A 19,587-nucleotide genomic window follows, 5' to 3' on the forward strand; every position below is an offset into this window, starting at 1 on the left:
TTGTTCTTAGGGTTGTTAGGAGGAGAATATTAAAAAATAAAAATAAAAAAGATAATGACCTAACTGGTAGGATGATTTTTTAAATTAAGTAAAATTTTTAAAAGGCAGACAACAACTTAGCTGATAGGATTATGATTGTTATGTGGATTAAATTAAAGAATATAACATTTAACAATTGTTTATCACTTACCCTGATTTTGATCTATACAAAATAATCAATATCCCAGTGGCTGTTCTGATTTTAGAATGAATAGCTATGTCTCCATATCTGTGGTACAGAGTTCCTAGTACCTAGTTCTTCCTCTGTCCAGCTAGCCTGGCAATCTTATGTCTCAAGAATTTGTAGATCCCAGTGAATCAAATCTGCACATTCTACTACAGAAAAATGTTATAAAGAACTAACTTATTGAGTTTTCTGCTCTCTGCTTCCTTATAAACAAAGCAGTTGCTTAAGACTATATGAAAGGACAGTTCCAATCCCTCAGTTAACCACGCAAGGGAAGGATGTTTCTTTATCAGGTAGGAAGAGTCGGCACTTTCTAACAGCAGAAGGGCCACTGCATATGGTTACACAGGTTGTATGCTGTGAAAAAATAAAAGTCATATCTGAGGAAGTGCAAATCACACTGCAGACATCTTTGTTACCTTGAATATTTTCATATGTTTAGTATATGTTCTCATATTATTATACGTAGCCTCCTAAGAAAGGAAAATTTTATATTCATTAAGACAATTTTCTGTCAGATAATCTTGCTTAACAAAATCATATGTGTTTTCCACCCTCCCATCAAGGTGTTTGATGAAGAGAATTTATTTTCTATTGACACAAAGGCACCATAGAGAACTAGCTTCATGTTCTTTTACATCATGCTAGACAATCGCAAATGAAAACCTAATTCAGAGAGTAAATATGCCCTACTAATAGTTTTGAATAAATGACACAGTAATATGAAATAAGCCAAGGCAAAAAAAGAGGAAAAATATATGCAATCAGCAGATAAATTGTAATGATGGCTTCACTGCTAGGGTAAGAGATTTTAATATTCTCTAGCTTTCATTTTGCTCGCTCATGCTCACTGAAGGGACTTTTATTTATTGGTCTTTTCCCCATGAAGAGATTTATGCAGGGTGAAATCTACACATGGAACAGTACACAGGGAGGGCAAGAGTAGAGTTATATGCCTGGAGTAAGGTGGGATTCACTCACTGCCAGTGATTTCACCATTTTTTCAAAAGCTCAGTGTTACCAAAGAATCATAGAATTTAGAGAGTAATTGTTATGGAGTGAATATCTGTGTCCTCCCAAAATTCACGGGTTGAAACCCTAAACCTCCCAGGGTGATGGTATTAGGAGGTAATTAGCTTTAGAAGAGGTTTGGAGAGTGAGAGCCTCATGATAGGATTAGTGCCTTTTTAAGAAGAGACCAGGGCACTTGCTCTCACTCTCTCTGCCCTGTGCAGATATCACAGGAAGATAGCCACCTGCAAGCCAAGAAGAGAATTTTCACCAGAAACCAAGTCGGCCTGCACTTTGACCTTGGATTTCCCAGCCTCCAGAACTGTGAGAAATAAATATCTGTTGTTTAAGCAGCCTAGTTTATGGTATTTTGTTATGGTAGTCCAAGCCGAGTAACACAGTAATTTTACAAGATTCTGAAATCAATATTTGTATAAAGAAATAAAACAACTGCCTTTCCAGATTATAAATTATAAAGTCAGAAAGACTAGGGACTGTGAGAGACACAGCACTGTTTAAAAAGGCAAATAAGGCCCAGAGTGAAGTTTTACACACATAGGAGATATAATTTGAGTGATGATAAAGAAAAAGCTCTGAATCACACCTAAAACATTTCCCATCCTTTAACATCCCTGGGAGTTACTTTATTAAAATGCAGCCAGCCCTGGAAAGTAACCTATTATGCTAGTTTTTACTTTGGTGAGATGTCACCAAGGATTTATTTCTGAAATTCCTCTCTTCTCTCAGATTGGGCTGCCATGGAATAGCACCATGTATCCCGAGTTATCTGACACAGTTTACAAAAAAAGTCAGTTCTGCTCAAAGTTTTCTGTGGTGAAGTTGATGGAGGGCAGTTCTCTGGGAAGCCTGGAGGCAATGACAGGGCAGTGAGGGGACGAAACCGGGGACAGAGATTCTAAAACAGACGGTCTCATTTTAAATTTTGCCTGGGGTGGACATTTCAGCCAAACAGTGGAAGCAAAGCAAAAGCCTTTACAATGATTTCTCTTTTAATTTATAAAGGTTCCAAGATTTGCTTCAACAGCATGAGCAATAATTAACTTGATTTAATTCACTTAGTGACCGGCATGGCTATTAATGGTGGTGTAATTCTGTGAGGCATAAAGAAAGATAAATTCGAGAAGCAGCTGTTTTAACTTTCCCTGAAAGCTGGCTAATTTATCAGCTATTGCCCACAATGGCAAGGGTTGGGGCATGACACCAAACAATTCAATTCAGCCAGTAACGTACTCAACCTGGGAAAAGAACTGAATTTCTCCTTCCTTCCCCACGCTTCCTAGCTACTCTCCTTCCCACCTCCCCAACTCTCCACTGGAAGAAAGAGAGACAGACAGAACTAAAAACAAGTATCAACTTTCTAATTCTCTCAAGTAAGATTATTTGTTTCAATTTTTACCTCTCGTACACATCCTTATATATATATAAATAGATATACAATTAAATAAATAAAACAAATATGAAACAATTAATACTTAGAGAAAAGACAAGTAAATACTAGTTTATATATTAACACTTAGAATTTTTGTTTCCCCCTAATACCTAGAAAAATATTAGCAAAACAGAACTACTTGTAATTCTCTAACCTTACATATAGTCCAGTTAAATCCAATACAGCTTTATATGTATTTCTGACTTATAACTGACTTATAATCACTAATTTTAATTTATTTAGGTTATATATGAAAAGACACTTATGATTAAGAATGTGGTTTGTTTCTGTGTTTAGCATATTTTGCAGAATATTGTGATCCTCAAATATTTTGTGATCATTCGCCACATGCCAATCATTGTGCTACATCTTACGTTTGTCTAGCAGACTTCTGACAGAGTTCAGTCTGCAAAGATATCTGTTTAGGTCTTACAATGTTGAAAATATTTTAATAAGTTGTCAATGCTTCAAAATAAGTATATGAAAATCCAAATATCCCATTCCTCTCTTAAAAATGAAACATCTAACAGAGGAGGATTTCTACAGAGCAAAACCAGTTGTGGTAGAAGGGCAAAGAAAAACACTTTAAAGGAAAAAAATTGAGAGATATGCCTATAAAAATCTATATATCAAGTAGGATAACTAGGAAAGAATAATTTTTACGTGAGTGGATCAGAAAGTAATAATATACGAATATAAATCCGAATTTTACAACTATATAAATATTTAGCATTTATAGTAATGAAAGAACGTCAAGCTAAAACAACAAAAATAATTTTCTTTTTATTGGCAAAAATTAAATATATTTATTTATTTCATTCATTAATGTATTAGTATTAAACATTAACTATATGTTGTATCCAACATTAGCAAGGGTATGGGGAAATATAGCCTCTTAAGAGCATGCGCTGCTGGATAAAGCATAAGAAGCATAAACTTTCTGGAGGGCCATTTTACAATGTATATAAAAGATTTTATATCCTTTGACCAGTAATTGTACTCAATAACCTAAGATGTTCACAATATTTATATATAAGGCTTTTCATGTGCAGCATCATTCACAATAGTAAAAACTGGATATCTACCAAAACTCTAACAATAGGGGATTGATGAAATAATATATAAAGGAATGCAGTGCAGCTATTAAAAGTAGTGTTATAAAAAAGGAATTTAATGACATGGGAAAATGCTCATGGCAGTCTGCGAAGTGAAAAAAAAAATGTTTTAAGGGACTATGTATACAATGATTTCATTCTGAAAAATAGTAAATAGATAAGATAGAAGAATAAACATCAAAATGTCACCAGCTATCTCTGGGTAATGTTCATGGGGGAAGAACTATTTACAGATGAACTCTATATAATTTGCAAACTTTCTACAATGAACACTTTGTTTTACTTTAGATGTTCTTAAAAAAAAAAAAAAAAGAATTTAATCAGAAAACTTTAGAGATGGAAGACCCTTTAACCCTATGTAATGTCTCCATTGACAAGGTTGTGCGCCCCTACAGTTAAGCCTGCCCACACCCCATGCATTCTTTTGCCTGGACTGAGCAGTTTACCGCACTCTTTTATAGCAGGACCAGACATTTCTTTAGTGACTTTCTTTTGAATAATATTCGAAGCAGACACAAAATGCAACCAAATAGCTTCCTGTCACCTCTTCCCTTCCTTGGATTAAACTGGGGACTGTGCTCAAGAAAGTGGAATAGCTCTCTTTTGTTTCCTCTCCTTCTACTCCCTCCCCACGCCAATTAGCTTACTTTCATTATGGTAAATAATTCACTATTTTTCAGTTATATAGTACCTTTGTGTAAAGGGACACTCTTTCCAAACACGTGTTAATTCTAAACACACTCTTGGGAAGTAGGTAAAAATTACTGGAGAGAAGGAAGGAGAGAGGGTAATGCCAAAGGCAATAAAAGATGTTAATAAAACCACACACTTGCCTCAGTTTTCTGTTGGCCAAAATCTATGTAATGCTGTAAAATGAGGATCTGCATTATGGTTATCGTGAAGAGAGAAATGATTTGAGGGATACAGTTTGCAGACCTTACACATAGAACTCAGACCTTGATGTGTAGATTATAGTGTATTATAAGAGTATATAGATCGTGGGGCAAGCCTTCTGGATTCAATTCCTGGCTTCAGTATTTACTAGGTATGTAATATTGGGCAAGTCATTTAATCGTTCTGTTCTCAGTCTTCTCATCTGGAAAATGAGGAATAAAAATAAAATCTAACATACCGTATTGTTGTAAGGATTAAACGAGATTATAGGTATAAAGTTTTGAAAGCAGTTCCTGGAACATGGTAAGTGCTATAAAAATGTTAGCTATTCTTAGTAACTCTAAAATACAGTATTATTTTAAAGGGGCAAATTGAAAAGAAGGAAACAAAAACTTGCATTATACCTACATAATTCAACAGCAAACTTTACAGACTTCAGTAAAAAGAGAGAAACTTCCTAAATCTCTAATCCTAGGTTAACAGTGTACTTAAAGTACACAGTGTACTTTAAAGTGTACTTAAAGTTAGAGGTGACTACAAGCTCTCAAATACAATTGAATTGGAAGAATAGGTTCCATATACTGGGTCTTATGTACTCTCTAGGATACCACCTTCAAGAAAGTTTATCACCCTTTATTTTAGCTTGATAAGAGGGGCAACTGAGTTACTCTATAACTGGAATTAGTGAACATACTGCAATGAGAACACTTTCACAATGAAAACTTCACTGATTGACCTTGAGTGCTTATCCCTCACCTATTCCATGGGAAAACTGACACTACTCTATTGGAGTAAATTTAAAACATCCTTTTCCTACTTGCCTCCTTATCATACACTCAATACCGATGAAACACAAAAGTGTGCACACTGTTTATGACATGCTTCTGTTATGCAACAAAGTAATTTTGAAAAATCACAACCAAAGCATCTTTCTTTCCCATGAGTTCAAAAAAGTACTGTTGCTTTTGCAGACTGGGGCACCTGCTCACAGGGCATCTGACATTGAACAGGGTGGAGAGATTAGGGACATGACAGGAAGAATATATTCTACATTAGTTTATACTCTTTCATTTCTAGCAAAATAAATGTAAAAACTTTTTCCTGTTGCATTTGAAGCACACACTCTCTGATATATTTCTGCTAACATAAATGTGCCCCAAAAGTCACATTTAACACTAACTGAATACAGAATGAGGCATAAGCAAAAGTTTCTTTCTTTTACTTTGTTTTGATTATTTTGTTTTGCAGGACCGGCATCGTTCAGTATCCTCGGGGGATTGGTTCCAGGACCTTGACATATATCAAAATCTGAGGATGCTCAAGTCCCTTATATAAAATGGCAAACACACAGCCTCCCATATATACTTTATCTCTAGATTACTTATAATACTTAATACAATGTAAATGCTGTGTAAACAATTGTAAATACAATGTAAACACTATGTAAATAGTTGCCAGTAAGCAATAAATTCAAGTTTGCTTTTTGAACTTTCTGGAATTTTTTTCTTGGAATATTTTTGATGCACGGTTGGTTGAATTTATAGACGTAGAACCTGTGGCCAACTGTACAGTGGCTACATGTAAGTAATCATTTGTGTAATATCTGTATCCCTCATTAGATTAAAAGATCCATGAGAACTTTCATAGACTATTAATGCACATATTTAAGCTCTTAATCAGTATTTGTTGGATAAATGAATGAACAAATGAGTGAATAAAGTCTTCTAAGCTTCCCCTTAAATTCATTAGGCAACATACGTCGTGTTGCTTTACCTTTATCACAATAATAAAGTGAGAATTGTTAAATCTTATTATGCTTTCATATAACACATACTATTTGCTGTTATTAAATATGAGGGCACTGCTCAGTTTAATACTCCTGGGTTATAGTGGTTAGAGGAAACATTCCAGGATACTGCAAAGGAAGCCTCATGATGTCCATGCTTTTGCCCAAAGTTAGAACTTTTTCATCTTGAGTTACATTCAGGAAGTGATTTCTTTTGCCAAAGAAGAGCAATTCTCCCTATCATTACAGGGCAAGAAGTCAGGGCAGAACACAGAGCATCTGGCCTGAATCAGAACATTCAGATGAGAAGAGGCAGTTAGAGCCACAGCATTGCTGGAGATAAAAAAGGCAACACAATTTGGGGAAGCATGTAAGACAGCTTGGACAGTACAAAAGCAATCCAGACAAGACACCCCAAAGATGATGAGGGCAGTTACACCTGTCAAAGGGTTTTCTCTGGTCCTTAAGGGAGCTTAAACTAGAAGTTTATACTAGGACCCCACTATTTATCCTTTATAAGTTATTTCCTATAGTTACACTTACATAAATTTTGGAGTAAATTATTTCTAGTTCTTATTCCAGAATGTTGTATTATTCATTTTCAACCAATCCTTCTTAATAGCTCTATAATGTTTATTTTGCAAGAATTCTTGTAGATGTTGTAAGTTTAATTTCACCCCAAATTAAATAAAATGTCAAGTGTGTGTTTGTAATGCTAAAACCACTGATGATTTTGTGTACATTCACAAAATACATGCATTAGATGAAAAACACACAACCCTAGAAATACAGTATTTTCTGATGGTTTATTTTTAAATATTTTAAATGTATTTCTGAGATTTTTTTTGTGAAGAAAATACAGTCAGAATTAACACTTTAGAAAGGGTAGTATTTCTAAATTTCTGAGAATAATGTCAATCCTTTTGGCAAGGTAGAAACATTTTATACCATATTAATCTTTACACAGAATATTAGTGTAGTCTTAAAAATAATATACTAATGCCATTAATTCAATAAAACCCAATATAAATATTTGCTATCATATCAGCACCAGTTTAACAAAGATGTTTTTTAAAGTCTCATACTTACATTGGCATCTTTCCCAGCTAATTTACACAATTCCACCCGTTCCTTTGCAGCAGGCCAATAAATCTGTAAAACATTTCAAGGTGTGTTAGAATCTGAATATCTAAAACACCACATAATTCTAATTAGGAAAGTGAGTGTGTGAAATTAAAGAGTGGCTATCAAGACAAAAGCATGCTGTTAGATAGGATGTAGGAATTTTGAGATTTAAATATTTTCCAAAGCCACCCTAAAAAGATTATAAGAAAACACTGGGCAGAATCATCCACTTGTTAATCTTCTAATTTCTTTTTAAATGTATTTAATAATAGATAAATCATGTTGAGTAGGCCATAACTTCTTATTGTGATGTCAACAGAATTTCAGGTTAGCATTTGCTTAGGTAAGAGATTCTTTTTACCCTGTTTTTCTGTGTTTTCTCGGAGTGGTAGTGCATTATAAACATGTGCAATGAGGTGTGAGAAACAGCTCTTTGTCACAAGCATAAGTTATCACTTCAAGTCAAAGACCAGTGTGGACTTGTTGACAATATTTAACACAGATAGAGCTGAGATGCACCTGTCATTTAGTTAAACGTTAAGTAAGACAATAAGCATTATCTTATTTCAATCTCACAATGACCCTATGAGATAGCTGTACTTACTCTCCCCATTTTCAGGTCAGAAAATTTCTTCATACAGTCATTAAACAAGTCAAGGGCCATGAAGCTGGTTTGCAACAGAGCCAAAATATGACCCAAAGTCTGCCCCTTGAACTGGGGGGTCTCAACCACTACATAATAAATATCATTTGGGCAAATGCATAAGGACAAAGGCAGAAGGCTCCTTGATTGGTCACTTTTAATCATGCTTTATCAGTCTTGAACTTATCACAAATAGTTTGTTTTGTTTTTTAACAAACTTTAGAAATTCTTCCAGGAAGTTTTTCAAAATAAGGCCCCAAACAGTTGCATTACTCCATTAGCTTACAGAAAGAAATGTTCTTTGTTAAGCTATAGACAAGAAGAAACAAGAAAGTCAAGCTCTGAGTAGCTTATATGTTCCAAGAGTTCCTGACAAACCTTTATTATGTTTCTCACCAATGTTAGCGAAAATATTTTAATAGGTGGGGAAAAAGGAAAATATCCTGAGGGAATACACTGAAAGAGACTTGTTAAACCTGGAATGAACAAATGATTTAGAAGTCACTAATGTTTATATGATATTATCCTCATAGTGAAATTTTAGGGTTTTATGTCTCTGAATAAAGAAGAACATAGACTAGCACTTACAGTCTCTGAACAGACAAATACGATTAAATTACTGAGATTTTTAAATGAAGTAAGGTTGTTCATTTAGAGCACATTTTAACAACTACAAATTACAATCAAAGGGTGTACATAGATAGGGTCGTTGAGTGCCAACAGCAGGCTCAGGTGACCAGCTAACCTGGATGTGGTTCACAATGAAGACCCAAAGATGCTATTTATTCAGAATGGTTTAAATCACTGCAATTATATTTTCACATAATTTTGAAAAGTAGCCAGCAATAAAACATGAATGGGCTACAGCAATGAAGAGCAATATGAATGGACCTTAGCAATTCATTATTAGGTGAAAAAAATATATTCCCCAAAATGACAGACAGCATGATCTCCGTAGAACAATGTTTAAAACAACTAAGATAAAAGACACTTTTTTTTTTTTAAGACACTTTTTAGGTATATATGTAGATACAATAAATATGTAAAAAGAAAAGCAACAGAGTGATGAATACAGGACTCAGAAAGATGGTTACCCAAGACTGATAAGAAGATTATACTGGCGGTAATAAACAGGTTATTTAACAGATTTTAGCTTTTGTTCTGGATGGTGCATTTTCAAGTGTTTACTACATAATTAAGAACAACTAAGTAATGTAAGTTAGTAAATAAATCAAAATGGGCCATGCATAGGCCAACTGACATTAGTCGGTCATCGATCTGGAATCATGAAGTCCTAAATAAATGAATATATGAATAGCAAAAATAAAACACTGTAGCTGTCAGGAAATTTGACAGTTTCTTCACATTGTTTTTTATTGTTTGTTTTTGTTTTTAATCACTGGTAGCAAAAATACTGAATTGAGTGTTCTTTTTTGCCCCTTTAAAAATAACATCCTGAATTTATGAAAACTTTGCTTCATATTTGAACTTATGAACTCAAGGTATCCTCTCACTTTTTTCTTGCTGATTCTTTTTTTTATTATTTTTAATTGTGATAAAATATCCATAACATAAAATGTACCATCTTAGCCATTACAGTATTATTAAGTATATTCATTTTGTGTAACCAATCTCAAGAATTCTTTCATCTTGCAAAACTGCAACTCTGTACTTGCTGATTCTTGAATATTACAGTGATTTTACAAAGGATAACTTTGTATCATTGGAATGAAAATAAATGGTACACAGCATGTCCATGATGTGTCAACTGGTTTAATCACTAGTTCATTTTATTTGGTCTCTAGTCTAGATTAATATTTCTTTGAATCCTTTCAATATGTCAGATTTTGTTCTTTTCTGTTTTATACGATGGTCAGATATAGTCACATTTCAGAAGTAAATTTAGAATAAATATTTGTAGATTTGTTCAGACCTGAATATTTTTTTGGTATTAGTACTATACAAAAAAAGAAAGAAAAGGAAATACAGGACTCTTTCACATGAAGTGTGACTTAAAAAGGAAAAAGAACATCACTGGGTTCTATTCTTTTACCTCTAACCAGTGTATTGGGTGATTGAGTTGAAGTAAATTATGAGACAAATGATGTTTCTAAAATTAATTTTGAATGTATTTATAGGAGCTTCAAAACGGAGGGAGTTATTTAAAGATTGACAAAATGTGGAAGCAACCTTCTTTATCATTTTTGAAACCCAAATGGAAGTTCCAAGGTTAGCACAGAGTAGTTTCTGTTCATTAACCATTTGTTCATTAGACACATAATTATGAAAGGGCTTCTGTATACCTGGCAAGGTGTGGCACTGAGGTGCTAAGACGTGAGTCAGGAAGACAGTTCTGTAAACAGATAGGGTAAGTGCATTTCCATAGGAGATATAAACACTATAAGAAGAGAGCAAAGAGGATGGAGCCACTATGCTCAGGGAGCCCTAAGGAGCACTGAGTGGGAAATGAAGTCCCTACCAGTCCTGACTTCTGAGCCATTGTTTTAAATTACTTGCTTTTAATAGTTTCAACTCTAATGTAACAGTTTAGCTTAGTTTAATAGTTTCAACTCTAGTTTTGTCTTAAAGACTTGATACTAAAATAGTAATTGCAGATTCTTTTTTCTCTTTGCAAAGGGATACAAATTTCTAAAAGATGTTTTAATGGTTTTGTTGTACATTTTCAGTTATTAATTTTAAGTCATACAACTGTAAATTATATTGTGTCATCCTAGTAAATGAAGCCATAAAACTGAAAGGACAAGCTTCCAACAACTGGGTTTTTGATTAGTGGGTAAATGTTATACAAATATATTCAAGCACTGAGAATTTGTTGGACTCCAAAAACCAATTTAAATATATCTTCTAATGTTTGTTTACAAAGCAGATTTTTCCCCCCAAAATGTTATCTCACTTTTCATCATTCACCTTCAATCCCATAAAGTCTAAAACCTGTTAAAAACAGAAATTATCCTTGGATCATTATTGTTATAGCATAGGAATCCTAAGATAGTATCACAACGACAATTTTACTTCTTAAGGAAACATTTAAGCCTTAAAAATAAAGTTATTGAGGTTATAAACTGGCTTATTTTGACACAGTGCTGTCAAGAATTTAGGAATCACAAATAGAATTATAATAATAACAATGTGGGAGATATCTGATTGTCTTCCAGACTGTAAACATTTACTTAAAAGGAAAAAAAAAATCATTGTAGTTGTGCCAATATTTAAAAGCTATCATTTTAATTATGATTTATGGTGAGATTTTCTTTTACTTGCCCATTCTAGTCATTAGAATAAGGGTTTTTTTTAAAAAAAAATATTCCTTTTGATCCCTTTTGGTAAACAATATAAAGAGATAAAATTTCACATAACTCAATCTAAAAATAAAGCAAAACAAAAAAAGACCAAGATTTCCACACACTCTTATACTTACATAGGATTGGCAGAAATATGTTCATCAAGTAACATATTTGTTTTTCAATAATCTTTTGAAGTGACATACATAATGTTACATATATATCTCTATCTCTATCTATCTGTATAAAAGCATTCCACCACTTCCATATATTTCTAGTCAAACCGTGTGTACGTGTGTAGATGGATACAGAGGGGGAAAAGAGTAAGAAACAAAGAGAGATAGATATATAGAGGGAGAGAGAGATGTTAAATCTGATTGGGTATAGAGTACTTCATATATAGTATCAAGTTTCAGCATCATTTACACAAAAGCCCAAGAGGTACCTGAGATCTTGAAATTATTTCAGTAGCCCAGGTAGTACACTTTGAGATTGCCTCACTCTCAGACAGAAATCACACCCCACACTTAAAAATACAATATCTATAAAAGGCCCTCTTGATCATTAATTAGGTAATGGGAAAGTTTTGAGGTAGTGATTATTACTACTCTCTTTGCTTGTTGAATTTGTTAAAAGTAAGATGACATACACATTTTCTTGCACTTTGGTGCTTTGAACACTCAGCATCATGCCATATTAAAAGTTCCATTAAGCAAGACAAGCAAAACACATACCACTATTTCTAAAAGTTGATGCAGCTGTATTACTCCTTTAGAAAGTTACCCACAGACATTTTTCTTTCACTTATCAAAGAGAGGCATACCAGAAGCAGAGGTGCTACTTGCATAATTGCCATATTTTAATTGTCCTGAAATATTCCCACAGAATGCTAGTTCTTAACATTGTATGATGTACCAGATACAGCTTTTAAGCTATCATTTTGGTGGGAGTAGTCTTCAGGACCTTGGAGCCTAGACATCAAGGATCTCAAATATGTACAAAGCTGCTCTCTCCACCCACATGTAGCACAGACATCAGAAATCAAACAGATCCTTTCTGTGGATCCTGATAAGCCCAAGAATTTCTCTCAACATAGTTATCTACTGTGTAACCACTAATTGATCCACTACAAAATAATTAGGGGCTGCAAATTGGTTCTAATTTGAGTGCTAATCTTAGAGATCAAGTTGGTAACAGAAAACTACATGCGAAAGAAGAGAAGTAAATAAGTTTACAAAATGTCTCCACTTGAAGATGATAATTTATGTGTTAAAGTTTTAAAACAAGTATGTCTGATAAGTCAGTTTCCATATTCAGTAATTTACTGACCTAACCATGTTAGTATGTTTATGTTGTTTTCATAGTATTTCATAATTGAAATTGATCATTTCCAAAAAATTAATTTTTGCCTGTTACACTTGGAAGGATCAAATACTAACCTCTAATAATATATATGTAGTGCTCACTTTGGCAGCACCTATACTAAAATTGGAATGACATAGAGAAGATTAGCCTGGCCCCTGCACAAGGATGACATGCAAATTCATGAAGGGTTACATATTTTAAAAAAAAGAATGAGTAAAAGTATGTACGTATCTGTTTCCTTCAGAGTTATAGAATGTAGATTACTAGTATGAAAAGAGATCATTCTGATGAAATAAACATTGTCTTCACTGTCACTTTGCATATGTTTATATGCTATAAAGTTAAATTTTAAGCACATTTTTCAAAAGAGATTTAATATTAATTTCCTTATGAAACGATAGCAGGAGATGTATGCATTTAAAAATACAATCTATGATCTAGTTATCTTATGTTGATTTTATTTGCTTATCTCTATCCAAAATCCAAAATGGTTTGTTTTTTGAAGCCTATTTACTTCACTTTGAAGACAAATAGGCAGGAGGAACTCACAGTAAAATGCTGCAATGTCTCTAACAATTACTGTTTCATTTATAAGTTATATAATTAATTAACAGTTATCATTTCATAACGTGAAATGTCAGGCACTTTATTTTTAATTATTTAATCTTAGGCAAGTTACAGAAACATTCAAATAATGATAAGGCCTTATAACAACATCCTAAGGAAATTCTAATTATATCTGCTCTTTGTTTCATCTTTGGAAAAGCAATTTAATTGACTCAAGTTAGCAAGTGCAAGGTCAGTCAAATGCCCTTTGGCCTAATTCAGAGATGCCAAGACAACTGAATGGAATACACAAGAGGAAGTTACAACTTGTTCATAAAACCTAAGTAAAGACAAAAACTTACAGCCTTAAAAATGCAAGTGGCCATCTCTGTCAACGAACAGGATTCAAGTTTTTGACTGGTTGTAAAAAGGCTGGGAAAATGCCGCTCTAAATGCCATATGATACAAGGATTTGAACAACGAAGGGAAGAGTGTCTACTCCAGAGTCTCAGTTCCAAGGGCAGAGAGAGGTAGGAGATCTGAGCTCAAAGACCGAAGTACTGGGAAAAAAGGACAGGAGAGCCAGCGGTAAAGCGCGTAAAACTGAAAGCGGCTGGGGTAGAGAGTGTTACAGAAGGGAAGTTTCAATTCTCAAGGTTTGCATCTAATCGCCCACATAGCTTCGTTCATGAAGTCTTGGATGAGAACTGTCTCTCCCTTTCCTGTTTTAGGACTCAGCCCAAAGCCTCTTTGACATTTAGCTTTCTTCCGTCAACCAGCTCCGAATTCCAGTACACTCGCGTCTACCACATCCATCTGCCCCCTTCTTTTTGCAAGTAGATTTAGTTTGGGACCTTTTCCTGGCATAAAGAGCAATGAACTGCAGTGGAATTGGAAGATGTGGGTTCGAGTCTCTGCTGCACCACTTGTTAGCAGCGAATGCTGCACTGCCAAATATCATCTTAGCATTATCCGCAGAATGAGCTTGTTCTACCTGGAATGGCAGGAGCTCAATAAATAAACTGCATGAAAATGAGAGAAATGCTACTGTATCATACAAATTAAAAGGAAATTTAAGAAATCCACAAATGGGTTGGTGATTTTGAACTTGTGGTGCAATTACACTTGTGGATAGATTTCAAAATTTTGTGAGGAATACAAGTCACAGTCTCCCTTCTCTTCTTACAGGAAGTATATGACTCATTAAAGTTGAGTGGCCACTGATACTAAGTGACAAGGGACATTGTGTTTTCTTCCTACCCTCTTTAGCACCTGGCACAGCCCGCATACATAAAAAGTACTCGGAAATTATTGAAAAGTGATCTGCAAAGTTTCCTTTAAAACTGGAGACAGAGAAAGAGTCCTTGTCGAGTTCCGGCAGAAGTCTGAGCAGTCTGACAACATCCTGACAGCCCATTACAGTGACCAGATGGGACCTGCACATCAGCACCCGGGCGGGGGAGCCCGCCCATCCATGAACGAGGCAATTGTTTCACCTCTGTGATTACCAGACAGCATGTGCTCCGCAGGCAATAGGAGCAGATTAATCACCGTGAAACTAAGCAGGGTGTCTTATACCAAAACTTAATTTATTGGGGAGTCCACGGGGTTTCCAAGGGTTTATATTTTCTTTATTTCAAGTATTAACTAAGAATAAAGAGTGGCAATTTTCTTTTATCAATAACTTGATTTCAAATGAGAAGTTATTTATTCTCAGTCTTTTCGCCTAAATAATAGACTTCCAGGGTCACACGTTAGATGAGAACGTCTTATGCAGCCATGAAATGAGTTAATGAACTAGAGTCAGAAGGTCATTCTGATTTATAAAAGCATTTCTGCTTATACTCAATATAAAGCAAGCTAGTACAGGATCCCTGTGTATGAAAACCCTCTTGTTTTAGACTTCCTTAAGGAAAGGGAAATAACAAAGTCCTTTTCATACTACACAAAAAAAGGGTGTTTAAATATGCCACTGAAAATTATTATAGTTAAAATTATAAACTCATTTCCATTAGTGATTTTTCTAATAACAATGATTAAAATAGGAGAATATTTTGATGAATTTCAAGTAAACTGACTAATTTTTATAATTACATACCTCATTTTCAGTTAAATAAGGAGAAAAATAATACGAAATTACATTACAATTGCTGGGAAGAAGAAAAAAAAAACGTTAATAGAGTCATTCCATGTTTATAAATGTGACAGTCTGCTCAAAAAGAAAGTCAATCTTCTTAAGAGTGTCTGAGTTCTAGCTTTTAAGTGTTTTAAGTTTACCAATGTTTCCTTTTAAATAGTTCTGATTGTTTTTTGGTTAATAAACAAAATAAAGTTCTTAAATGTGGGGACCTAAATTTTATTAGCAAGGTGAAATGAAATTGTCTCAAGTTATTCCATAAAAATATGGAGTTCTCTTTTAGGTAGGTTATAAATTTATATTGCTTTGATACATTGCTTTCTCATTTTAAAACCCATAGGAAAACTTCCTTGTTTTCTGCCAGAAACATATTTAGTGCTTTTTACCTTAAAAACAAACATCAATTACATTAAACATAAAAATTTTAAGTAATATACTGCTTTTGCCTTCAACACTGTAAATTTAGCTAATAGGTTTTTGTTGGGGCCCGGTTAATGATCTTCACCTTTGTTTAGCTAACATGGCAATTCTTTGAACATTTTATGTAAAACATTTAATTTTGACACATATCAGTTTCAAGAGAAAATATTTTTAATTAAAAAGAAAAAAGATAATTAAGTATTGTCTCAAAATGAAAGTAAACTATTTGAAGACTAAGTGTTAGATTATTTTAAAGTGGATCATTGCATGTCTTACACACTCGTTTATTAGATTCTCGGTTATGGCTTAGCTTTGCTAGAACCCAACAGAAATACTATTAAAAAACATGGGAAACAAGATGTAAAACAGCAAATGTTTTGAATAAGGCTATTAATATCCAAAATGCAAATAACACTAATAAGGATACTGACATTCCCCATTTGGTTACTCCTATGATTCTAGAGTGTATACATCAGGAATGATATACAATGAGCTTGCCTGTTATATTTGGAGGTAAAGCAACATTCTTTTGAGAGCTCATTTTATGGCTTAGATATTAGAGCAAGATGTTAAAAAAAGAAATTTTAGCTGAGAAAAAATTTAAAATGAGATGCTAGCTGAGGATGCAAAACTCTTCAAAGTTGGTGGCCAAGAATCATTTAGATGATTTCACCTATGTTCAAGCTATACAATAGTTGGACACTGGAACTTACAAAGTTTTTTCCTTTCCCTTGAAAAGGATATTTTGTCTGAGACAGTTGTGTCATGTGTCTTACAAGCCCCAGGGTAAGAAGCAGGTGCCAGGGAAGGGGCTTTGATGGGACCTCAAGAAGCACTTACTGTTGAACATGCCATTTGTGGGACATTGTGGACAAATGTCTAAAGGGTAAGAGAGACTGACAGGTTTCAGTGGACACAGAGGCCAGGCTCAGTGGCTATACTGATATCACCCTGAACTTCTAGAGTGTGTGCAGGAAAATACACAAGACAGCTTCCTATGGAACAGATGGGAGACATGGTCATGCAAAAATGCGATGGCATGAGGTCACCTGAGGTCCTGTTCAAGAAGGCTGAGTGAAAAGACTTCAGAAGTTAACACCTGGTGGAACTGCAACCTGTCTCAGATAAAGAATGAGGACACACCAGTCAGAGGAGAAATGCAGCCACTCTTATCCAGAAAATTGCAAGGGAAAGAACTCCAGAAAGAGGAAATTCCAGAAACTCACAGAGGGGCCAATGAAAGAAAAGTCACCCTTCTTTAAACGTCTGACAAGATCAGAAAGTTGAGAAATGAGGTCCCTCTGACAATGGCAAAAGACATTTTCCTGAACCCCTCTCCTCTTCTCTTCTCCTGATACGACACCATAGGGTCAGACACTGACTGTAGCAGCTTAGAGAAGAAGAGGAGCGCAGTCAGTGTCAGGAGAGAAGAAGCCTCTGAACGTCTCCCTACTCAGGAACCCGCCCTCCCTCCCATGGCGTGCCCAAATGGGGACAGGTAGAGCGAGGGAAGGTTCAATTTTAAATGAGGTTGGACACTCTGTTACATTAGACTGGACCTTTTAATTGCTGGAAAACAACTGTCTGTACTCTCTAAGAGTGACCTTGAAAGCCATGGGGTCTGCTGGAGTCATCAAACAGGTCCAGGGAGAAGACCCAGTCCCACAGAGCAGATTGAAAGGGACTGTGGGAGGTAAAATAAAGTTGTTTATTATTATACTCCATGAGTTGACATAACGGTTGCTGCTGGATTAGTAGGTAAAATAAATAACAACTGTAGTCTAAGAATAAGTTTATTTCTCATTGGTCTACTCATCTGCCTCTATAACCCACCTGAAAAACGATAGAAGACAAAAGAAAGAAAACCAAGAAACAAATGCTTCATTAATAGATACAAAAGCAGTACTTAGCTTAATAAATCATTCCCTTTGTGACCTGTTTGCTTACATCCTGGTTTAGAGACTCACTCCACCTAAGCATGGTTTGAACTGCTTCCAAAATGAGTAACATTTTCAGATGGAAGGATCCCAACAATTCATTAACTCAAGAAGCCAACTAAGTAGCATAACCAGAGAGGATTGGACATTTTTTTTTTACTGTCAATCGTGACTCCATTAAAAAAAAGAGAGAGGAGGAGAGAGGGAGAGATTTTCAGCTTGTATATATTACTCCTAAAGTTTACATAGAGAGGGCTCTGGATTTTACGTGAATTATTGCTAGGACTACTTAAGGCCAGCTGAGGTGGAGAATGTTCGCTTGTAGTCAGTGACAGATGCCATGTAGTTCAGGATAATTTGTTTAGAAACCATAGGTCCTTAAACCATATTGTACAAGTGTCAAACACTTTCATTATTATGATGTCTACACTGAACAGGTTTCTCATGCATCACTTATAAATTAATGATAAATGGATATAAATGTCTACAGCTGACCACATTTTTCAAGGACTATTAAAATTCCTCTGACTCTAGAGATGGGGTAGGTTAAGGGCAGGGAAACCTAGTTTCTTTAACTTGAACTATGAGAAATTTACACATGGAGGGGAGAAATGACTCTCTTCTACTCTGTTTCTCCAACATGTTTTCCCCCATCCTAGCTGGACAAGGAAATAATAAACCTTATGGTCCAAATCCAAATACAAACTATTTAATTAAATTGTTAACAATAATTTACATTTACTCATCCATTTTGGACTAATTCAAATCCCATGCACAACATGTGATCTTTTTTCCCCCTCCCTGAATTCCTACTATGTGATCTGTCTCATTATTTTGGACATTTAAAAATTTTCTGACTTGTCTTATTTTAACTGTGTTATGTCTTATCTTCCTAAGTAGGGCATGAGCAATGACAAGACCTGAGTTTTATATTCTGTTAGACGTTCTTAGCACCAAGAGTAGATACTCAAATTTTTCTATGAAAAAAATAAACAAAAAACCCTGACTAAAGTAGGACAAAATAAAGAAAATTATTCAAAGTTCAGTTACTAAAAAGTATTCCAAGTTTTACTTCTACAAACACATACAATAAGTTTCAATCCCAGAGACTGACAAAACCAAATCAAAGCAGCATTATTTTAGACATAATTCTGCTAGGAAATACTTTCAACGATGCTTAAGTCATACTTAGTTATTTGATTTTTTAAAAATATGTTCTCTGTACATTAAATATTTAGTGGATAATGCTAAAAACTAGTACTACAGAATAATGATGTAGTCTTTAATTCTCTGAGTTAAGTTGTAATGTATTCCCTCCTGACGATGTCACCCTCAACAACAGTTAACAATACTGAAGGGAGAAAACTGACAGAGTATCAGCAAATGTGAAGAAATCTGCAGCAGATTAGATTTTACAAAGCTTAGATTAAATAAAGAATCATAGAGAAGTTTTATAGAGGCAAATGAACTCTTACATAAGCAAGAGAAGTATTTGTACATGTTAGCAGATTTTTCAATCTTTACAATGCAGTGTGGAGAAAAATTATTTCAAGGATTTTTACTTGCAATGAATACTTTCCAAGATATCTCCTGAAAGAAAAATAAATCCTTCCAGATAATTTCCTTGTAG

At 34.5% G+C, this 19,587-nt stretch overlaps 1 protein-coding gene and 1 long non-coding RNA gene across 4 annotated transcripts in view; one reads left to right on the forward strand and one right to left on the reverse strand.

Annotated features, from left to right (window-relative positions):
* Nucleotides 1-19,587, forward strand: part of LOC309631832 — a 552,519-nt gene that overhangs the window by 507,931 nt on the left and 25,001 nt on the right. The gene's annotated exons all lie outside the window — the stretch shown is intronic.
* SEMA3D (semaphorin 3D) overlaps nt 1-19,587 on the reverse strand; it is a 209,716-nt gene that overhangs the window by 81,754 nt on the left and 108,375 nt on the right. For all 3 annotated transcript variants that reach the window (XM_082398303.1, XM_082398302.1, XM_082398301.1), the window contains one exon: nt 7,572-7,634. In XM_082398303.1, coding sequence (XP_082254429.1) covers nt 7,572-7,634 — 63 coding nt within the window. The remainder of the gene's footprint in view (nt 1-7,571; nt 7,635-19,587) is intronic.

Source organism: Balaenoptera borealis (genome assembly GCF_965194805.1).
Source record: "Balaenoptera borealis genome assembly, chromosome: 7".
In the NCBI taxonomy this organism is placed as follows: Eukaryota; Metazoa; Chordata; class Mammalia; order Artiodactyla; family Balaenopteridae; genus Balaenoptera; species Balaenoptera borealis.